The sequence below is a fragment of the Gracilinanus agilis genome, chromosome 6 (genome assembly GCF_016433145.1).
Source record: "Gracilinanus agilis isolate LMUSP501 chromosome 6, AgileGrace, whole genome shotgun sequence".
In the NCBI taxonomy this organism is placed as follows: domain Eukaryota; kingdom Metazoa; phylum Chordata; class Mammalia; order Didelphimorphia; family Didelphidae; genus Gracilinanus; species Gracilinanus agilis.
This window is the reverse complement of record NC_058135.1, coordinates 178,628,116-178,645,813: the sequence shown is the minus strand read 5'-3', so window position 1 is coordinate 178,645,813 and position 17,698 is coordinate 178,628,116. Positions and strand designations below refer to the sequence as shown.

General features: G+C 38.0%; 1 protein-coding gene across 1 annotated transcript in view; it reads left to right on the top strand.

Moving 5' to 3' along the window:
• NWD2 (NACHT and WD repeat domain containing 2) overlaps window positions 1-16,210 on the top strand; it is a 171,111-nt gene extending 154,901 nt beyond the window's left edge. Inside the window, exons 5-7 of the mRNA XM_044680197.1 lie at window positions 5,492-5,636; window positions 7,487-8,076; window positions 12,281-16,210. Of these exons, the coding sequence (XP_044536132.1) occupies window positions 5,492-5,636; window positions 7,487-8,076; window positions 12,281-16,210 (4,665 nt within the window). The remainder of the gene's footprint in view (window positions 1-5,491; window positions 5,637-7,486; window positions 8,077-12,280) is intronic.
• Window positions 16,211-17,698: the final 1,488 nt, after the last annotated feature.

The window sequence follows — 17,698 nt, the reverse complement described above, 5'->3', positions numbered from 1 at the left end:
TATTATTTAATACCAGAATCTAGTCTGCTCATATCTAATCATCCCTTTACAACAATGAAAGTTTATATTTATCTTGAATATGAGATAACTGGGGCTCAGTAAGTTCATTTGACTTGCCCAAGATTACATAGGTCCCAAATCCAAACCCCCTGTCTATAGATTTAGCATTCTCGCTATCGTTTTCCAATTCTCTTTTATAACATGCCTCAAAATCATAATGAAAGTGACATTGGGAAAAATTCATACTCATATTATATGGAATCAGAGAGTACTCTGGAAGAATCACCAGTCACCCAGGCTTCCCAATTCTGCCTTTGACCAATCATCAAACACACGTTGTCCATCTCCTCACTCCACCCCAAAAGAAAGAAAAAGACGATTGACATTTCTCAAACCTGAAATTTCTGTAGGAAATAATGAAACCGTTCTACCAGAAAGTTCCCCCTTGAAAGTAGCTAAGGACAGTGGAAAGATCACCAGCCTGGGCCTCCAGGAACCTGAATTTTAGTCCCACTCTGTCACTAGCGAGCTTAGAAATGGTCCATAATTGTCCTGGCTCTCAGTCTGTGGTGCTATCACAAGTTATAGTTCAGTCGTTCAGGTGTCTCTGACTTTTAGTGATCCTGTGGACCATAGCACATCAGTGCTATCTGTGGGGTTTTCTTGGCAAATATAATGGAATGGTTTGTCATTTTCTTCTCCAGTGGATTAAGGCAAATAGGGGTAAATATGATTTGTCCACGGTCACACAACTAATAAGTGTCTGAAACCCGGTTTGAATGCAGGTCTTCCCTGACTCCCAAACTAGCTCTATCCACTGAGTGACTTAGCTGCCTCCTGATCACATAGCAGACCATTAATAAATGTTTATTGATTTGATTTTCATTGCAATTCAGTTTCGTACATATGTATGAATTCATATGTGTGCATATATACATATATGGTGAAGTTGTATACGTATATGCAAGATATATGTGTGTGTGTACTATGTGCCAATGCACAATGCTAAACACAGAGAATACAAAGAATTGCTCTCAAGGAGCTCTCAGTCTAACTGATATCTTTTGTAATCCATCAGATTGAAAAAGTATTCCATCCCCACCCAAAAAAAAGTCTAAGAACTCTTGTTGTATGGACTATTGAAAAATCTTCATTTCCAGACCTAAAAACAAGTTAATTTATAACAAACTAATTAACTGGGGTAAAGAAGGGACCACATAATATATGGGAAAATTTTCTGGATTCAAAATCAGATGTCTGGCTTTTCATCATTACCTGCCAAAATGGCCTTATATGGCCTGGGGACAAGTTCATTTTTAACACATTATTCTTTCATTTTAGGCATTTTTTTCTTTTCTCTTATTTCATCCTTTCTATTGTAATTAAGCTAGATTATTTAGCATCTTTCAACTGTGGTTCACCTGTTTGTGCATTAAAAAAAAACAATGACTGGGATTGGCTCTTACATTAGCAACAAGCATAAAAGGCGCTTCCTCCATGCTGACCTGACTACATGATTGGTCTCCACCTTGCCTTGATTTCCTTTCAGTAGCTGTCCTTGCCCTGACTCCCAGATGCTTATCTGACATCTGATTCTCTTCAACCTGACCATCAATTCTAGACCTTGCCCAAGGTCAGTTCATTACTTTCCTCCAAATTGTACCCCAACTCTTATCATCTTTGGTTCTCTCTTCCCTTCCAACCTTTCACTATTACTCATAGTCTAGATATGATGGTGCTTCCTCTTCCATAAAATGGGGTAGTAATTTTAGTCCTATTGAACTTAAAGGGATAACATGAACCTCAAAAATGAAGTGATATATGGGGCAGCTGGGTAGCTCAGTGGATTGAGAGCCAGGCCTAGAGACAGGAGGTCCTAGGTTCAAATCCGGCCTCAGACACTTCCCAGCTGTGTGACCCTGGGCAAGTCACTTGACCCCCATTGCCTACCCTTACCACTCTTCCACCTATAAGTCAATACACAGAAGTTAAGGGTTTAAAAATTAAAAAAAAAATGAAGTGATATAGATGAAAGGGTTTTGTAAAATTATAAAGCATTATACAAAGTAAGGCATTATGGAGTAAAAGTTATATAAGATAAATTATTTTATTATTACCAAAGTGTTATCTATGATCCTTGGACCACTACTGCAAAATCAACCAATTAATAAATCTTTATTAAGCACTTATTATGGGCCAGGCATTGTGCTAAGCCTTGGGGGTAAAAAAGTGGCAAAAAACAATCCTTGCCCTCAAGGAGCTTTATCAGGCTAACTGAGGATTATATACATTATTAAAATGTCTCACTGTTAGAAATTTTGTGTGATATTTGGAACTGAAAACTAGAAGTGAAGAATAAAATCTAAAGTCCTGAGATCCTTAGCCATACTTTCTATAGTTTTCCTAATTCAAGCTTAGTGGAAGCATGTAGTTCATTAATGGTACAGTAGTCAATGAGCCTCCTTGTTTCTGGATAGAATTAAGAAGAATATATTTGGAAAACAGAATGGAATCTATTACTGAATATATGCATATTATTGACCATATTATGAATATATTACTGAATATACCTTTATTGTGACTAAGATATTATTATTTGAGTATTAGTTTATAAAAGAGATAAATGACAGAGATTTCAGCTGTGTCAAATGGACAGTTAAAACAGAAAAAGTGCCATTTTTAATGTATAAATAAAAGCACATTTTCTTCTTATTATTTTTTGTTTTGTTTCATATTTTTATTGCCTTGGTTAAGGTTCGTAGAGATATTCCTACAAAACTGTACTAGCTGTTATCAAAGGCCCCTTTCAGGTCTAAAATCTATGATGGAACATGTTCAAGCTGGGACTAATGAGGGGAAAAGGAGCTAGTATGAAATGTGCACACCAGTAACTGAGTTATATCAAAAGAGCCATGAGAAATAGACTCTAAGACAGAACTTGGTATATTGGAAAGGGCACTGGAATAGGACTCAGCAGATGTACTTTCAAGCCTCCTCTCTGCCAAATTATTACTGCATCTCATTCCCCAGTTCAGTTACCTATAAAATTGGGGTGATAATACTTGTTATTTCTATCTAAAGAGTCTGTTGTTATGCTCATATTTCATAAAAGAATGGAATAATTATAAAGTTCTTTACCTATCACCTTTTATTCCCGAGAGCATAAACAATGTGAATAAAAGAAAAGATTGGTGATACCTCATTCCTAGTACTTTGGGTTTTCCCAGAAAATAGAATATTTTCATCCCCTCAAATTGCATGTTACCTGAAAGTCCTATGGCTTCCTGTAATATTTACGATCTCTAGATAATCTAACAATTATTTCAGACACCAAAACTTTTACAAATACTTATCGATTAGATCTGCTATATCAGCTCAGAGTTCAGATAATAACATTTCAGAAGGAAACTATATCTTGATGAACATTCAAACATACATTTAAGGACACAGATCAAAATACTTTCAAATTTTAATGCCTAAAAACCTACTAGATGTATAAACATGGAGATGATGCCAAAAAAGAAACCTACATCAGTTTAAGGACTACCCTGATAACTTCAACTCATTTCCCCCCGATTGATGTCCTGATCAAGATATCACATGGAAATACTCCCTCCTCTTTCTCTTTCTTCTCATCATGAATTACCCAGACTAGTTATCTACAAGGTAAGCTAAGTCTAGGATTCCTCGGCTTCTTCTCTCATTAAATGTATTGGGGATGCTAAACCCCAAGTTCACACATACCTAAGGCATCAAAGAAGCACAGATTACTATGGTCATGGTGTCTTTCCTCTCAGTTTCTATTTCCTTAACACATGAAACATTGTGCATTTATTATGTTTCATCAGTATATGTCTCTTCAATCAATTATAAGCATCTAGAGAGCAAAAATTATAGCTTTTTCTTCTTTGGTATCTACCTGCAGAATTGCATCTAGTATAATACTGTAAATATAAATGGGAATCAACAAACAGTTGGTAAACTAGTAAAAAGAAATTGGTTCTCCTATGTGCTTTAAACTTCACTTTCCTAGTTGTCAGTTCTCCTTCTTATTCCAGAAGGAGCAAGTACTGAGTTCCCAGATTAGAGGAGAAAAAGAAAGCCATGTAAAGGAATCATAGCTTTATAGTTGAAAAGGACCTTCAAGATCATCTGGTCCAGCCCCCTAATTTTACAAATGAGAAAACTAAACCCATCAGCCAAATGGCTTGCCCAATGTCTCACACCTAGTGTCAAAAAAGGGAATTGAACTTTTTTTCTGATTCTAAATACTATTAGTATACTATTATTCCACTATGCTGTGTCTCCTGCTTCATGAAATTCTCTTGAACCTAGCAGCCTGGCTTCCCTGTGTCATTTTAAAAGTCTAGGAATAATAAAACACAAGTAAGGGTAGAGATGATTATATTCCGTCAGTCACATATTCGTTTCCCCCTTACCTATCCTTGTATCTTTGCAGGGATCCCATGCATCCATTTCTACATAACACTATGTCTATTGGACAAGAATGGGGCAGTATGGTCCAGAAAGTATCATCTGTGAGGCTACATACAAAAACATTCTATTTGAGCAGAAAGTTGAATAATTTCACCCTTCTACCCCTACCCTCACTACATAACCCTTTAGTGGCCATCCAGCAGATTCCAATATGCCCATTCCCTCACTACAATAGTTAAAACTAACTTCCTTAAATTGCTTGAGAAAATATCCTTCTCACCTCTCAGATTTCTTACTATAGTGATGGTGTCATCAAATGTTTTCACTAGGGATGTCACCACAATATGGACACCAATGTCCATAATGGTGCCTCTTTTCATCCTCATTTCCTTTGTGACTGTAGATTGTCAGAAAGATGCATTACTAGTGCACTGCATCTTGTTTGTATCAGTCCTAGGAGGAAGGGGAGATCACTTAGAGCAATGATGGTGAACCTATGGCACGTGTGCCAATGATGACATGCAGAATACTCTCCTATAAGCATGCAGCCAGCCTCCCTACCCACCCCCGAATTTGTTACTAGAAAAGCAGAGGGACTGAGGCAGAGCTGTTCCCTTCCCATCCGTTTTCCACCCATCCTGACAACATTTTTCCACATCATCTGACCCTCTTCCCAGCAGCTCAATGGGAGCGCTTTCTCTCTCCCCTATATGGATTAAGGGGAGGGGAGGGTGTACCTGGCATTTGGTGGGGGGAGGGGCATGGTACTCAGTCTGGTGGGGGTGGGGCTGGGCACTCCATCTTTAAAAGATTCACCATCACTGATCTAATCCAACTTCCTTGTTTACAAATGAGGAAAGTGAAAACCAAGGACATTATATAAATTCCCCAAGGTCAAACAGGTAGTTAGTGACTAAGGTAGGTTTTGAAGCCATGTACTTTGATTCCAAAGCCTTCTTTCCACCTTACCAAATTGTCACACTCACCTTAATGTCAGTGCTGTCCTTTTTAAGTGTCTGAAATAAGTGCCTGTTTCTTTGAACATTTTTCATAGATGCAGGCTTCTGCCAATGCTGAGAGTGAACAAAAATGGCAAGAGATATCAGAGGAGATAAAGAAGATTTTTAAGACAGCTGTGAAATTACTACAGGAAAGGGGTAAAATGAAGCACAGCCAAGCCAAGAGATATCTCTTTTCAGGTAACTTTCATACTGCCAGCAAAGGCCAAAGAATGGACACACACATCTTTTGTAAATTAATCCATATGATATGATTCAAATAAATTATCCTAAATATCTCAATCTAGAATAAGATATAATCCAACCTTTACCTACAGGTCAAATCCTTTTTCACTTATAGGGTTTTTGATAAATATAATAAACCACATTCAGCCAATATTTCTTATTTAAACCAAATGGCACCTCTTCTAGCAATAAAAAAAGAGGAGTTTTCATTATTAGAAGTAACACAGTGGGCTAGTAATCTCTAAGGAAATGTCCTAGATTTCACTTTGGGGTAAGGTGGAGGAGATAATACCCAGAAATTTTAAAAAAGAGAAAATATCAGGTGAAGAAATAGGACATGTAGAGATTTGGAACACTGGAAGGAAAACTACAGGTTGGAAACCTTTTCTACAACTTTTATTCTCTCCTCATTGAAAATTTATAGTATGGAATATGGATCTGTGGTAAGAGCACTTGGTTGCTATTCCAATTTTTGTCTCAAAATAGAATGGTAATAGTGGTTTTTTTTATGTTAAAGTTATTTAGATTAGCCTGTGTACTTTAAACCCGACAAATAATAAATCATTTTGGCTAATTTACTTTCTTGTCTCCACCAGAAATGATAGCTCAGTTTAACAATTCTTGATATTTCTTAAGATATCGGAGCTGATTAAAACAAAGGTAAAGATTACCAGACACTAAATTTGGCAATATTGTTCTCTTAGATTAAGACACTCTTGGTCTTTAGACTTAGATCTTTAGACTTAAAATAAATAGCCTGTTTTAAAGGGATCCAGCTGTTTCTCTTATCAAGTTAAGCCACACTGATTTTCTAGTATACTACTAAAAACCTATTTGGGAAAGTATCCATTTGCATAATTGATTGTACGATTCATTTTTATCATAAAACTTTTGAGAACCAATTTTAAAATAGTTTTTGAGTTTTCTGATCCTAAAGATTTTTAAGCAGAAATCAGATTATGACTTGTCAGAAGGCATTGTAAAGGAGATTCATAGTTAAAATGAGGGTTAAAATAAATGATCTTTGAGGAAGTTCTTTCTATCCCTTATATTCTATGATATTGGTCCTACTTGTTATGAAAACTTTTGGTTTTTAAAAAATTATTTCATTATGAACTTATTAATTAAGCTTTATAACATTTTTATTGATAAGTGATATTTTTACTGACTTATCCTTCCAACAAAATGATACCACACAAGCTTATATCTCTGTGAATAATAGTATTTCATAGGAAATAGAGTCCTAGGTCTGGCCTTTACCATCTATGTGATATTAGGCATCAACTTTTCTGACTCTCAGTGTCCTGAGTTTTATGTGGCACATTATTTATGAGAGTTGCTCTTCTATCAAATTTTAGACCTCAATTACTTGTCTTTTCTATAAACTCTCAACTATATACTCAAAATCCCTAACTGTATGGGAGATTTGCAACTTGCCAGTATCTTTTTGCTCTCTTCCACCTCCTTTTCTCCCTCCTGCCCTCACCTCCCAACCAACCTCCAACAAATTCAGTAAAGTTTGGAAAAGCTAGTAGATGAAGCCATTGGGCCAATTCTCTAAGGAATTAATCTTTTGGTCATGAAACTAATTTGAAGTAACTTCTGGTCACTTAGGAATTAATACTTCTGATGTTGAGCATCTTCCTATCTGTGTCTAATGCCACTGACAAGCCTGGTCACCTATGTAGAGGTTATTCTGCTTAGAACTTTCCAAAAGGAGCAAAGCAATCAAATGAAAGACATAAAGTTGTTTCTGCTTTTCAATGGGTTAGTTAACACCAGATTTCTTTTGTTTCTTTTTTCAGCTATTGAAGATGAATTTGACTTCGCTTTGGGAAAACAAACACCAGCATTCCTAAAGAAATGTGTTTGCTATATTAGAAAAATTGCAAACATTGAGCGTTTTGTGAAAATTCCAGCAATGGGTAAATACATGGACATAACTGGGACAGAACCAAGGATTATCCGAGACCCAGAAGCCCACGAGAAACTGATAAAACTCAGGGATGAATTTATTCCCACCATCGTTGCATCATCTAATCTGAGAGTCTACACTTCTATTACACATTGTGACATGAAACTAGGTTATTCCCAAGAAGTAGAAAACCATTATATAGAAGGCCTTGGTAAACAGTTTTATGAGGATATGATTGACATCATTCAGGCAACTGTACAACAGAATTTTGACACAGAAACCGATACACTGTATGATGAAATCCTTCAGCACTCATCTTTATGTAAAACATATGCCTCCTTCTATGAGTACAAATGTGAATATCTAAACATAGTGCACAAATACCTTCTTCCCAGCAAGGTAGGGCATATTAACCCTCTTGTCACCTATGGAGGACCTTGCACTGGAAAAACTCTTCTCTTAGCTGAAGTAGCCAAGAAGGTAAATGTCGATTCGTTTTAAGTGTTTTTGTAAAGTTCCATTTCATATATTTAAAAAATAAGTGAAATGAATTTATTTCAGTTTTATTTATATATCTGTTGTTCGAATGAAACTTATCGATCTTAAATGATTGCCTTAGTATTTATTTTTGTTTGGTTTCATAACCAAGGTTTGCTCCTTGGCAGGATGGGTCCAAAAAAGGATGGCTAGGACCCAGAGATCAGAAAGAATTGTGGAGACAGGGCAGGTAATCAAAGGATGTCCAAGCAGCATGTGATAAGAGGAGATTCAGGAGAGCAAGTAGAGGATAAGGTCATCGCAATCTGGAAACAAAACAAACAAAAAAAATCAAAGATGAAAGCAAAGGAAACAAATATTTCTTAAGTACCTGCTATGTGCCAGGCACTGTATTAGGTACTTTACAAGTTTTATCTCATTTGGTCCTTATAAGAACTTTAAGAAGTAGATACCATTATTATTCCCCTAGGTTAAAAAAAACTAAATTCAGACAGAGATTAAGTGATATGCCCAGGGTTACCTAGCTGGTAAGTTACTGAAGCATTCTGAATCCAGGTCTTCCTACCTCCAATTCCAGTACTTTATCCATAGTGCTGCCCAGCTTACCTCCCTGCAAACAGCTTGGACCAGGCCACAGGAATAAGAGTTCAGAGGAAGGACTCTAGTCAATGGGAAGATTAGGGACCTTGTAAGTCAGGATGCCAATTCAGGAAAAAACTGGAGTACTAGGCATCCAGTCAAGGCAAAGTCCAATAGCCAGGGAGGGGATTAAAAACAAGGGTCCAGTCACTAGAAATGAAGTACAAGGTTGTGGTTTGGTATTATAAGATCAGGACAAGACTGTTGATGCAGTCCACAAAGAAAGGCTCTTTATATCCCACTGCCTAAGTCTAGAACTGCTCCTAGAATCTAAAGTATGGCTAAATCTACAGATGAAATGAAAGGAGCCCTAAGTGTAGCAATGAAAAGCAGGTAGGAAATAGAAAGTCAATCATGTAATAACATAAAACATGTCTACAACAGTAGATGGTAGACTACTGTTTTCATTGCTACTATGTTTAGGGTTCGAGAGGCTTTTTTTCTTATTATGTCTTTGAGAGCATAGTCATCCCCTTATATGTGGCACCCCTCTTAATACACTTTCATGAAATAATCCAATTAACCCAAGTATAAGGGAAAAAACGTACTTGAATATAGATAATAGGAAAGAAGGAAGGAAGGAAGGAAGGAAGAAAGGAAGAAAGGAAGGAAAGGAAAAGGGGAGGAAAGGAGAGAAAAAAGAATTTAAAAAAACATTTTAAAGGGGGAAGAGAAGGTTAAGAAACTACCAGGGGAAGCTGGGTAGCTCAGTGGATTGAGAGTCAGGCCTAGAGACGGGAGATCCAAATCTGGCCTCAGACACTTCCCAGCTGTGTGACCCTGGGCAAGTCACTTGACCCCCATTGCCCACCATTACCACTCTTCCACCAAGGAGTCAATACACAGAAGTTAAGGGTTTTAAATAAATAAATATTTTTTTAAAATAAAGAAACTACCAAACCATATTTATTTCCTTTCTAATGCTAGGTTCCTCCATAACCCATTATTGATCTATTTTCACTCAATTTTATTAAGTTCTTTTTAAACCTATTTCTGTCTCCAGCCTGTAGGACCTCTTGAAGTCATGAGTGTCACAAGGTTATCTATTATATATAGTAATATTTCATTCCATGTTTCTAAATTTACCTTTTTAAGTCTTTAAGTTTTTTATACTATTAGCATTTCTTGAACTACTCTCTTTATTCATATTTTATGCCTCACAATTTTAAAGGCTTTGCTCATATCCTCTCTTAGCTTTTGTGTTTCCAGAGAAGAATCCTAACCTTTTTAAGTCTGGCCTCATATTACAGCCTTCCCAACTCCTTGATTATTTTGGTTATACTAATTAAACTATGATTACATAATTAGTTCTTTTAATGAATTTTAAATAGTCACTTAAATATATTGAGACGATTTTTTAAAGTTCTAAATTATATTTGTGAAATGAGATTAGAGTATTTTTTCCTAGTGCATCCAGTATCTCATTTGTAATTAGATATTATGTAAGATTTTCATGTTACTAAGAGATTGATTCAACAAATGGAAAAGATCATTAGGATGGCAAGCAAATCTGATTTTTCCTTGTGGTTTGCCCTTATCCCCAGGTTAGGCAAGTTATTTACCCACCCTGTGCCTTCCTCCCCACTTTGCCATCTATTAAATAATCCTGACCAGCTCTTCCTCAAACAGACATTTTCATATTGAATGAATTAATATTTCTACAATAAACTTTCTCTTATATTAAATTATTTGCAATATTCTATCATTTAGCTAGTCCTTTACCTGCATGGAAAAGAGGGAAATGTTTCATCATTTGTTCTCTAGGACTAAAATTGGTCATTAAGAGTACTCAAAATCTATTTGCATTTTGTTGTTGATTTACATTATTTACATTATTATAATATAATAAGTAATATTATAATTCATTTTCTTCTAGTTCTGCTTACTTTTTTTAGTCTGTCAGTTCATAGAAGGCTTCCAATATGTCTCTGAATTCATCAGTTTTCTTTTCTTGAGGTTATATTGCATAATGTTCCATTATATTTATATGCCATAATTTAGTCAGTCATTCTCCAGTCAATGAGTATTTCAATTGTTTTGCTACCACAAAAAGTGTGGCTATTAACACTAGAAGAACCAAGAACACTAACTGATAGAAAATTTTTCTTACTCCTTTGAGTAGTAATAATAATAACTAATGTGTATAGTGCTTTGATGTTAAAAATATTACCTCATTTTGTCCAAAAACAACCCTAAGAGGCAACTGCTGTTATTATTCCCATTTTACAGATAAGAAAACTGAGGCAGACAGCAATTAAGTGACTTACCAGGGGATTTGAACTCATGTCTTCCTGAGATCAGAAATGGCAGGTCTAACACATTATATACTAAACCACCTATATTTTGCTTATGTGAGGACTTCATATCTTTGTCTTCCTAAGGCCATATTCCTGGTTCCTGTGAAATGCTTCAGCACGTCATGTAAATCACTAACCCCTATTTCACAGATGTGAAAGCTGAGCCTTGGAAAGTGATGTGAATTGTCTGAGGTCTCAAAGCTGGTCAAGTGCCAGAGCCAGAGTCTGAGTTCAGATCTCCTTATTTCAAATCAATCTTTCCCCTGTACCACAATTCCTCCCCATGGCATTTCTATAGATGCCTCCACTTCCATCTACTTTCTCCTTCATCCTACCATTCCATCATCAATGAAGCCCCAAATGCTAGTCCTCACAGTGTTTTGAGTAATAGTAATTCACATTTATACAACAATTTAAAATGTGTTCCTCACAACAAGCCTATCAGGTTAGCCAAAGCCAAATCTCCCCAAATGGAAGACGAAGGCCCTGTGATGTTAAGTGATTTGCTGGAAATCAGAGTTAATTAGACTAGAGTAGGAAGCAGGTCTCCAGTTTTTAGGAACCTTTATTTTTAGTAGAAATCCTAATAAAGGTCCCAGAGGTAGTAAGTAATACCGAGCCGGGATTCAAACTCTAACTCCAAAACCAATATGCTTTTCATTGTCCCAAACACCTTTTATTTGTGTGTTCTAATGTTTAATACATTTCTCTAAAGCTAACTCTAAATAGGATTTCAAGGTTCACAATTTTGACAGCCTGCCTGAATGATTCTTTGGGGTTCTGTTATTTCTTTCTGCTTTTTTACTTTTTTAAAATTCTTTCCCCAATGTCTCATTGGCAATTGTCACTACTTGCTGCTATCAATCTGCCTGCCTCTTCCAACCCTTGGCCACAAATATACATATAAGCTTTTTAATGTGCTACTTCTGTGGGCTGAATAGATAACTAATCTATTTTGAATGATGTGTACTATAAGAGTCATTAAATTCTGAGCGAAGCCTCCAGGACCTCTCTTATGGAGTAAAATGTATGATTTCATGTTCTTGGTCTTTTTGTTCTCAATTTGGGCCACTTCCATGCTTTTTTTTTTTTTTTTTTTTTTTTTTTTTTTTTTTTTTTGCTTTTCCACTCTCATCTATATTCCATATGGCTTAAGTTTTTAGAAATCTAACCACTAGGCAAGAAGAATATTAAATTTTTGCTATTTTAGTTTAAATCCTAAACTTCTGAACACTGTTTCTATGTTTTAGGCTTATGGTTGGCTACATGAAGAGATGGGACCCGAATCCGACCCAGTCGTAATTGTAAGATTTCTAGGAACCACAGACATGAGCACTGATCTTAAGAATCTTCTTCTAAGCATCTGTGAACAACTGGCAGTTAACTACCGGTGTCTGGTGCAAAACTATCCTAAGAAGATTCATGATCTTCGGGACTTGTTTATAAATCTCTTGAATGAGTCTTCATATCAGAGACCACTGGTAATAATATTTGATGCTCTAGAACAGCTCTCTGACATCGATGATGCCAGAAAACTCTGGTGGCTCCCCATTCACCTTCCCCGTTTTGTACGGATAGTACTGTCCACCCTACCCAACAAACATGGGATCCTGCAGAAACTGAGGTGCCTTATTCATGAAGAAGACAACTACATTGAGCTGATTCCAAGGGACAGAAAAATGTGCAGTCAGGTCCTAAAACATCAGTTGCTGCGTGTCAAAAGAAAAGTGACATCAGGGCAACAGATATATGTCAATGAAGCTCTCTCCAAGTGCACATTGCCAATGTTTGTCAACTTAACCTTCAGGGAGGTGAGAAACTGGAGGTCTCACAAAGATGTGGATGAGTCTTCCCTCTGCGTCACAGTCCATGAAAGCATAGAGCAGTTATTTTGGTCCTTGGAGAAGAAATGTGGGCAGAAACTAGTATCCCGAGCTCTGGGTTATATCACCATGGCTAAAATGGGTTTGAGTGAAATGGAGTTGGAAGATGTTTTAGCATTGGACAACAGTGTCATGAATGAACTAAACGAGAATATACGACCAAGTAACCCCTTGCGGGTGCCTTATATATATGTCGCAAGGCTTAAAGAGGGCTTGAGTGGATACCTGATAGAAAGGCACGTGAAAAATGTCACACTCTTGGTGTGGGCCAATAGGCACCTACATCTGATAGCACAGAAGCTTTACCTACATAATGATAGTGACCTACGTGAAATGCATACAATCCTGGCAGATTATTTTCTAGGGGTCTGGTCTGGAGGCAGGAGGAAAGCTTTCTGCCTCGAAGATCCATACTTGAATGGCTGCCTTGATCTGGAAAGTAGAAGTTTGCTAGAGGAAGAAAAGCATTTCCTGGAGCAGGCATCTTTTGATAGACAGGTTCCAGATCAACCCTGGGTGTTTCAGTGCAATCCACTGGAGCCTGACATCTTTTTTGTCAACCATCGCAAAATGTCAGAGCTTTTACACCACTTGACGAGATGTGGGAAAACGGATGACCTCCTCTATGGGGTCATCATGAACTTCAGCTGGCTTTACACCATGGTAAAAATCGGTCAATTTGACAAAGCCCTTGCAGACATTGAAGTGGCTTACAATTATTCACAGGAGAAAGAACTGAAGTTTCTAGCCAGCACCCTTCGGAGCATCAGGAGCAAAATCATCACATTCCCCGGCTCCCTCTCTGCTGAGCTCCAGCAGAGGCTTCTTCCAGTTGTCAGTTCTTTACCCAAACTGAGGCACCTCCTTTTGGAATGTGACAAGGATGGACCTAAATACTGCTCCATTGTCCCCTTACATTCTTCCATGGATGTGACTTACAGCCCTGAGAGGCTGCCTTTGTCATCTAGTCATCTACACGTCACTGAGATTTTGCCTACGTGTAACCCAAGTACTGTCCTCACAGCTTTGGAAAATGGCTCCATTAGCACATGGGATGTAGAGACCCGCCAACTGCTCAGGCAAATCACCACAGCCCAGTCTGTTATTCTGGGCATGAAGCTCACCACAGATGAAAAGTACCTCGTGGTAGCCACAACAAACAACACCCTGCTGATTTACGACAACATAAATTCCTGCCTCCTCTCTGAAGTTGAAATCAAAGGCGCCAAGCATGGCAGTGGCTCCAATTTCATCAATGGCTTTACCTTATCGATTACACACGCCCTTGCCTGGTTGGAGGCCAGCAAAGATGTCACCGTCATTGATCTGCTCTACGGATGGCCTCTTTATCAGTTCCACTGCTGGTACGAAGTCACTTGTGTCCAGTGCTCTCTGGATGGAGTGTATGCTTTCTGTGGGCAATCTCTCAATACAACCACCATATTTCATTTAGGGAGCGGAGAAAAGCTCTCCACTGTGACATCCGAATTTTCTGGTGGCTTTGTGAAGTTTCTTCTCATCTTGGACACAGCCCAGGAAATGGTAATGGTCGACAGTGAGGGCAGCCTTTCTGTCTGGAATACTGAGGAAATCACCAATCCCCAGTTAACAGATGATTTTGATTGTCGAAGAGAAGACAGTGACGTTGTCAGCATTGAACTTTCTGAGGACCAAAGTGCAATTCTTATCTGCAAAGCCCTCAGCATAGAACTCTTAGACACTACCATGTGGAAGGTGGCTGAGAAATTCAGAGCCAAACACAACGAGCGCTTTATCTCAGCGGTGCTCTCCAAAAACGGAGACTGTATAATCGCTACTATGGAAAATACCTCAGCTGTGTTTTTTTGGAGGCGGGACACTGGACAGTGCATGGCGAGCTTACAGGAAATCTCAGGAGCCATAGTCAAGTTGGTCAAGTCTAATCACCATAACATGCTGCTATCTCTATCTACTAGTGGTGTCCTTTCTATTTGGGACATAGATATAATTACGGCTATGTCCAACATAGACAAGACTGGAAAGCCCATCCAAAGATTGATGTTGCCTGCGAGAGGAGAAATAATATATTCCCTAGATGGATCTGAGTCTGTCCATAAGTGGAACTTTAGCAATGGATTCATTGAGGCAGAATTTAAGCATGAAGGCATCGTGGAACACTGCGTGCTCACCTCCTCTGGGGATGTGATGGTGACATCAGATGACAAATGTAGCCAGTATGTGTGGCACACCAGTAGTGGTGAAAATCTCTTTCGAATTAATGGACAACGAATATCCCAGCTGCTGATTACACACAATGATCAATTTGTAGTTTCACTCTGTGAGGAAAATGCCTCCCGGGTTTGGCGACTGGCCACAGGCCACAGGGTGTGCAATATTCTCACTCCTTTACAGAATGCATTTATAACCTCTGCAAATACATTTGTGGTAGGCATCACAAAAAACAAAGTGCTGGCAGTCAGTTTATGGACAGGAAGTATCACCAAGAAGTTCTGCTGTGAGGATGGAACCATGATTGTAAATTTCAAATTGATACCCGACTGCCCTGATATCATTGTGTTTATAACATCAACAGAAACTGTGAATATCTGGAGCCTGACAGACGAAGTCATCTGTCGACGTGTGCAACTTCCAAACAATTTCTTAAAAAATCTAGAGGACTTTGAGATTTCCCCCAATGGGAAACTAGGCATTATATCCCGGGGAGATGAAAATATAAATGTTCTTGATCTGCATAGTGGTAAGCTCCGAGTGGTCCATGCTGCTGGAATCATCTGGCGGCAGAGGCTATCTCGAGATGGCCGCTACCTGGTCTACATTTGCTTCCGGAATGGAGAGGAGGAGGATGACAATGGTGCAGTCTCCAGCTTAATTGTCATGAGACTCGCAGACGGTAAAAATATTGGTGCTTGCTCACTTTATAAGACACCAACATTTCTTGCACTGTCACAGAGGCATTTAAATATCATTGTTGGTTTTGATGATGGAAGTATAGGGATTTATACTGTAGTGGACAGGGTGGATGCGGCACTGAAGATTAAAATTGCCACCTCAAATAGCCGACAAATCTTCAACAGTGCAACACAAGCATCCAGGCCAAAGTGTAACAGCTATTGCTTTAAGGCTACTGCAGACTGTATTTGGAGAGAATCCACTGAGGTATTTGCAAGAGATAGCCCCATCACAGTGACTGATCCTGTAGAATCAAGTGAAGCAACGCCAACCAAAAAACACAATCCTTATGACCGTGTATGCTCTGCCATGGAGAGCAGAGGCCACAGTTTTGCAGCTGACAACTAGTTACATATTTAGATGGGCTATCTGAAATTCATCATATACATTTATCAGTCTGTCTTTTCTCTCTGAGGTGGAAATGGTGCATTTCTTAGGCAAAATAGAATGCAACTTATATCTGTCCATATATAAGATCAACTGAAATGGGAACCATTTTTGGCTGTAATTTTTCTTGAGATTAATCCATGAAAATCCTCTTCCAAAGATTTATCATTATATGGAAGTGACCCTGTGTTCTCAAAGGCTATCACAGCAGAATGCAAGCTCTGGTGGATCAAAAAAGGCTTTGAGAATGACCCTGCAATAAATCATACATCTTGCCCAAGTACTAACCTAACCAAGTTCAGAGAAGCTTTTCTTGGCAGGTTTGATTCCCAGATGCTTAATTTTAAAAAAAAACACCTTACCTTCTGTCTCAGAATTAATAATAAGTAATGGTTCCAAGGCAGAAGAACAGTAAGGGCTAGGCAATGGGAATTAAGTGACTTGGGCAGGATCATACAGCTAGGAAGTGCCAGAGGTCATATTTGAACCCCAAACCTCCCATCTCCAGGCCTGGCTCTCTATCCACTCAGCTATCTACCTGCCCCAAATTAATTACTTTTTAACCATAGCAATTCTTTAAATTATAAGCTAAAGTATGGAAGGCCTGAGATCCATTTTCATGATGAGAACACCCATATAAATAGAATCATAGCTCCTTGGAAATATGGAATTAATCCAGGTAGAATATCTTTACTGAGCATTTCTAGCAGTACTCTTTACATTGCTGCTTCATCTAGAAGTTAGAAAATAGTACAGTATGTTGACTTTAGCTCTCTATTTGCCAGAAATATAACCTCTTCAGTTCATGCAGATACAATAGGTAGGTTTACACACACACACACACACACACACACACACACACACACACACACACTCACACACAGCAGTTTGACCAAAATCATTTATCATGCTTTTACATTAAATTTCAAAAATCATTGTTTTATCTCCATGATGCCAAATAATTTTTGGCTACAATTGGTTATTAATATTATATAAATACAGCCTTAACCCCTGCTCTACCTTTTACTATCCAGATGACAAAGACATATCTTGAGATAAAGGAAAGAGTGAAAAGGGGGGAAATAATTTAACAAGCCCAACCATATGAAACTCTCCAGCGACTACATCCCAACATATAAGGGAAGTACTTTTAAAATATGTGAAGATGCAAAGCTCCGGGGTAGATGGGACAAGAGTCAACTGGCAGCTAAAAGGGCAACGGAGATGCAGATGATCAGTCTTAGAGAAGCTGTATATGTAGGTTTTTGTACAAAGGAAAAAACCATTTCTTAAAAAGCTATTTCCTGAGTTCTGAGAGAACATGTTTAATACTAAAAAGCATTCTTTTTTTTTTCCTGTCTCTTTCAAAGTACGTATTTTGCTAGATGTAATGAAGACTCACATAAGGGCATTAAGACACAGTTAAGCTGTTCACTTCTATTATTGTAT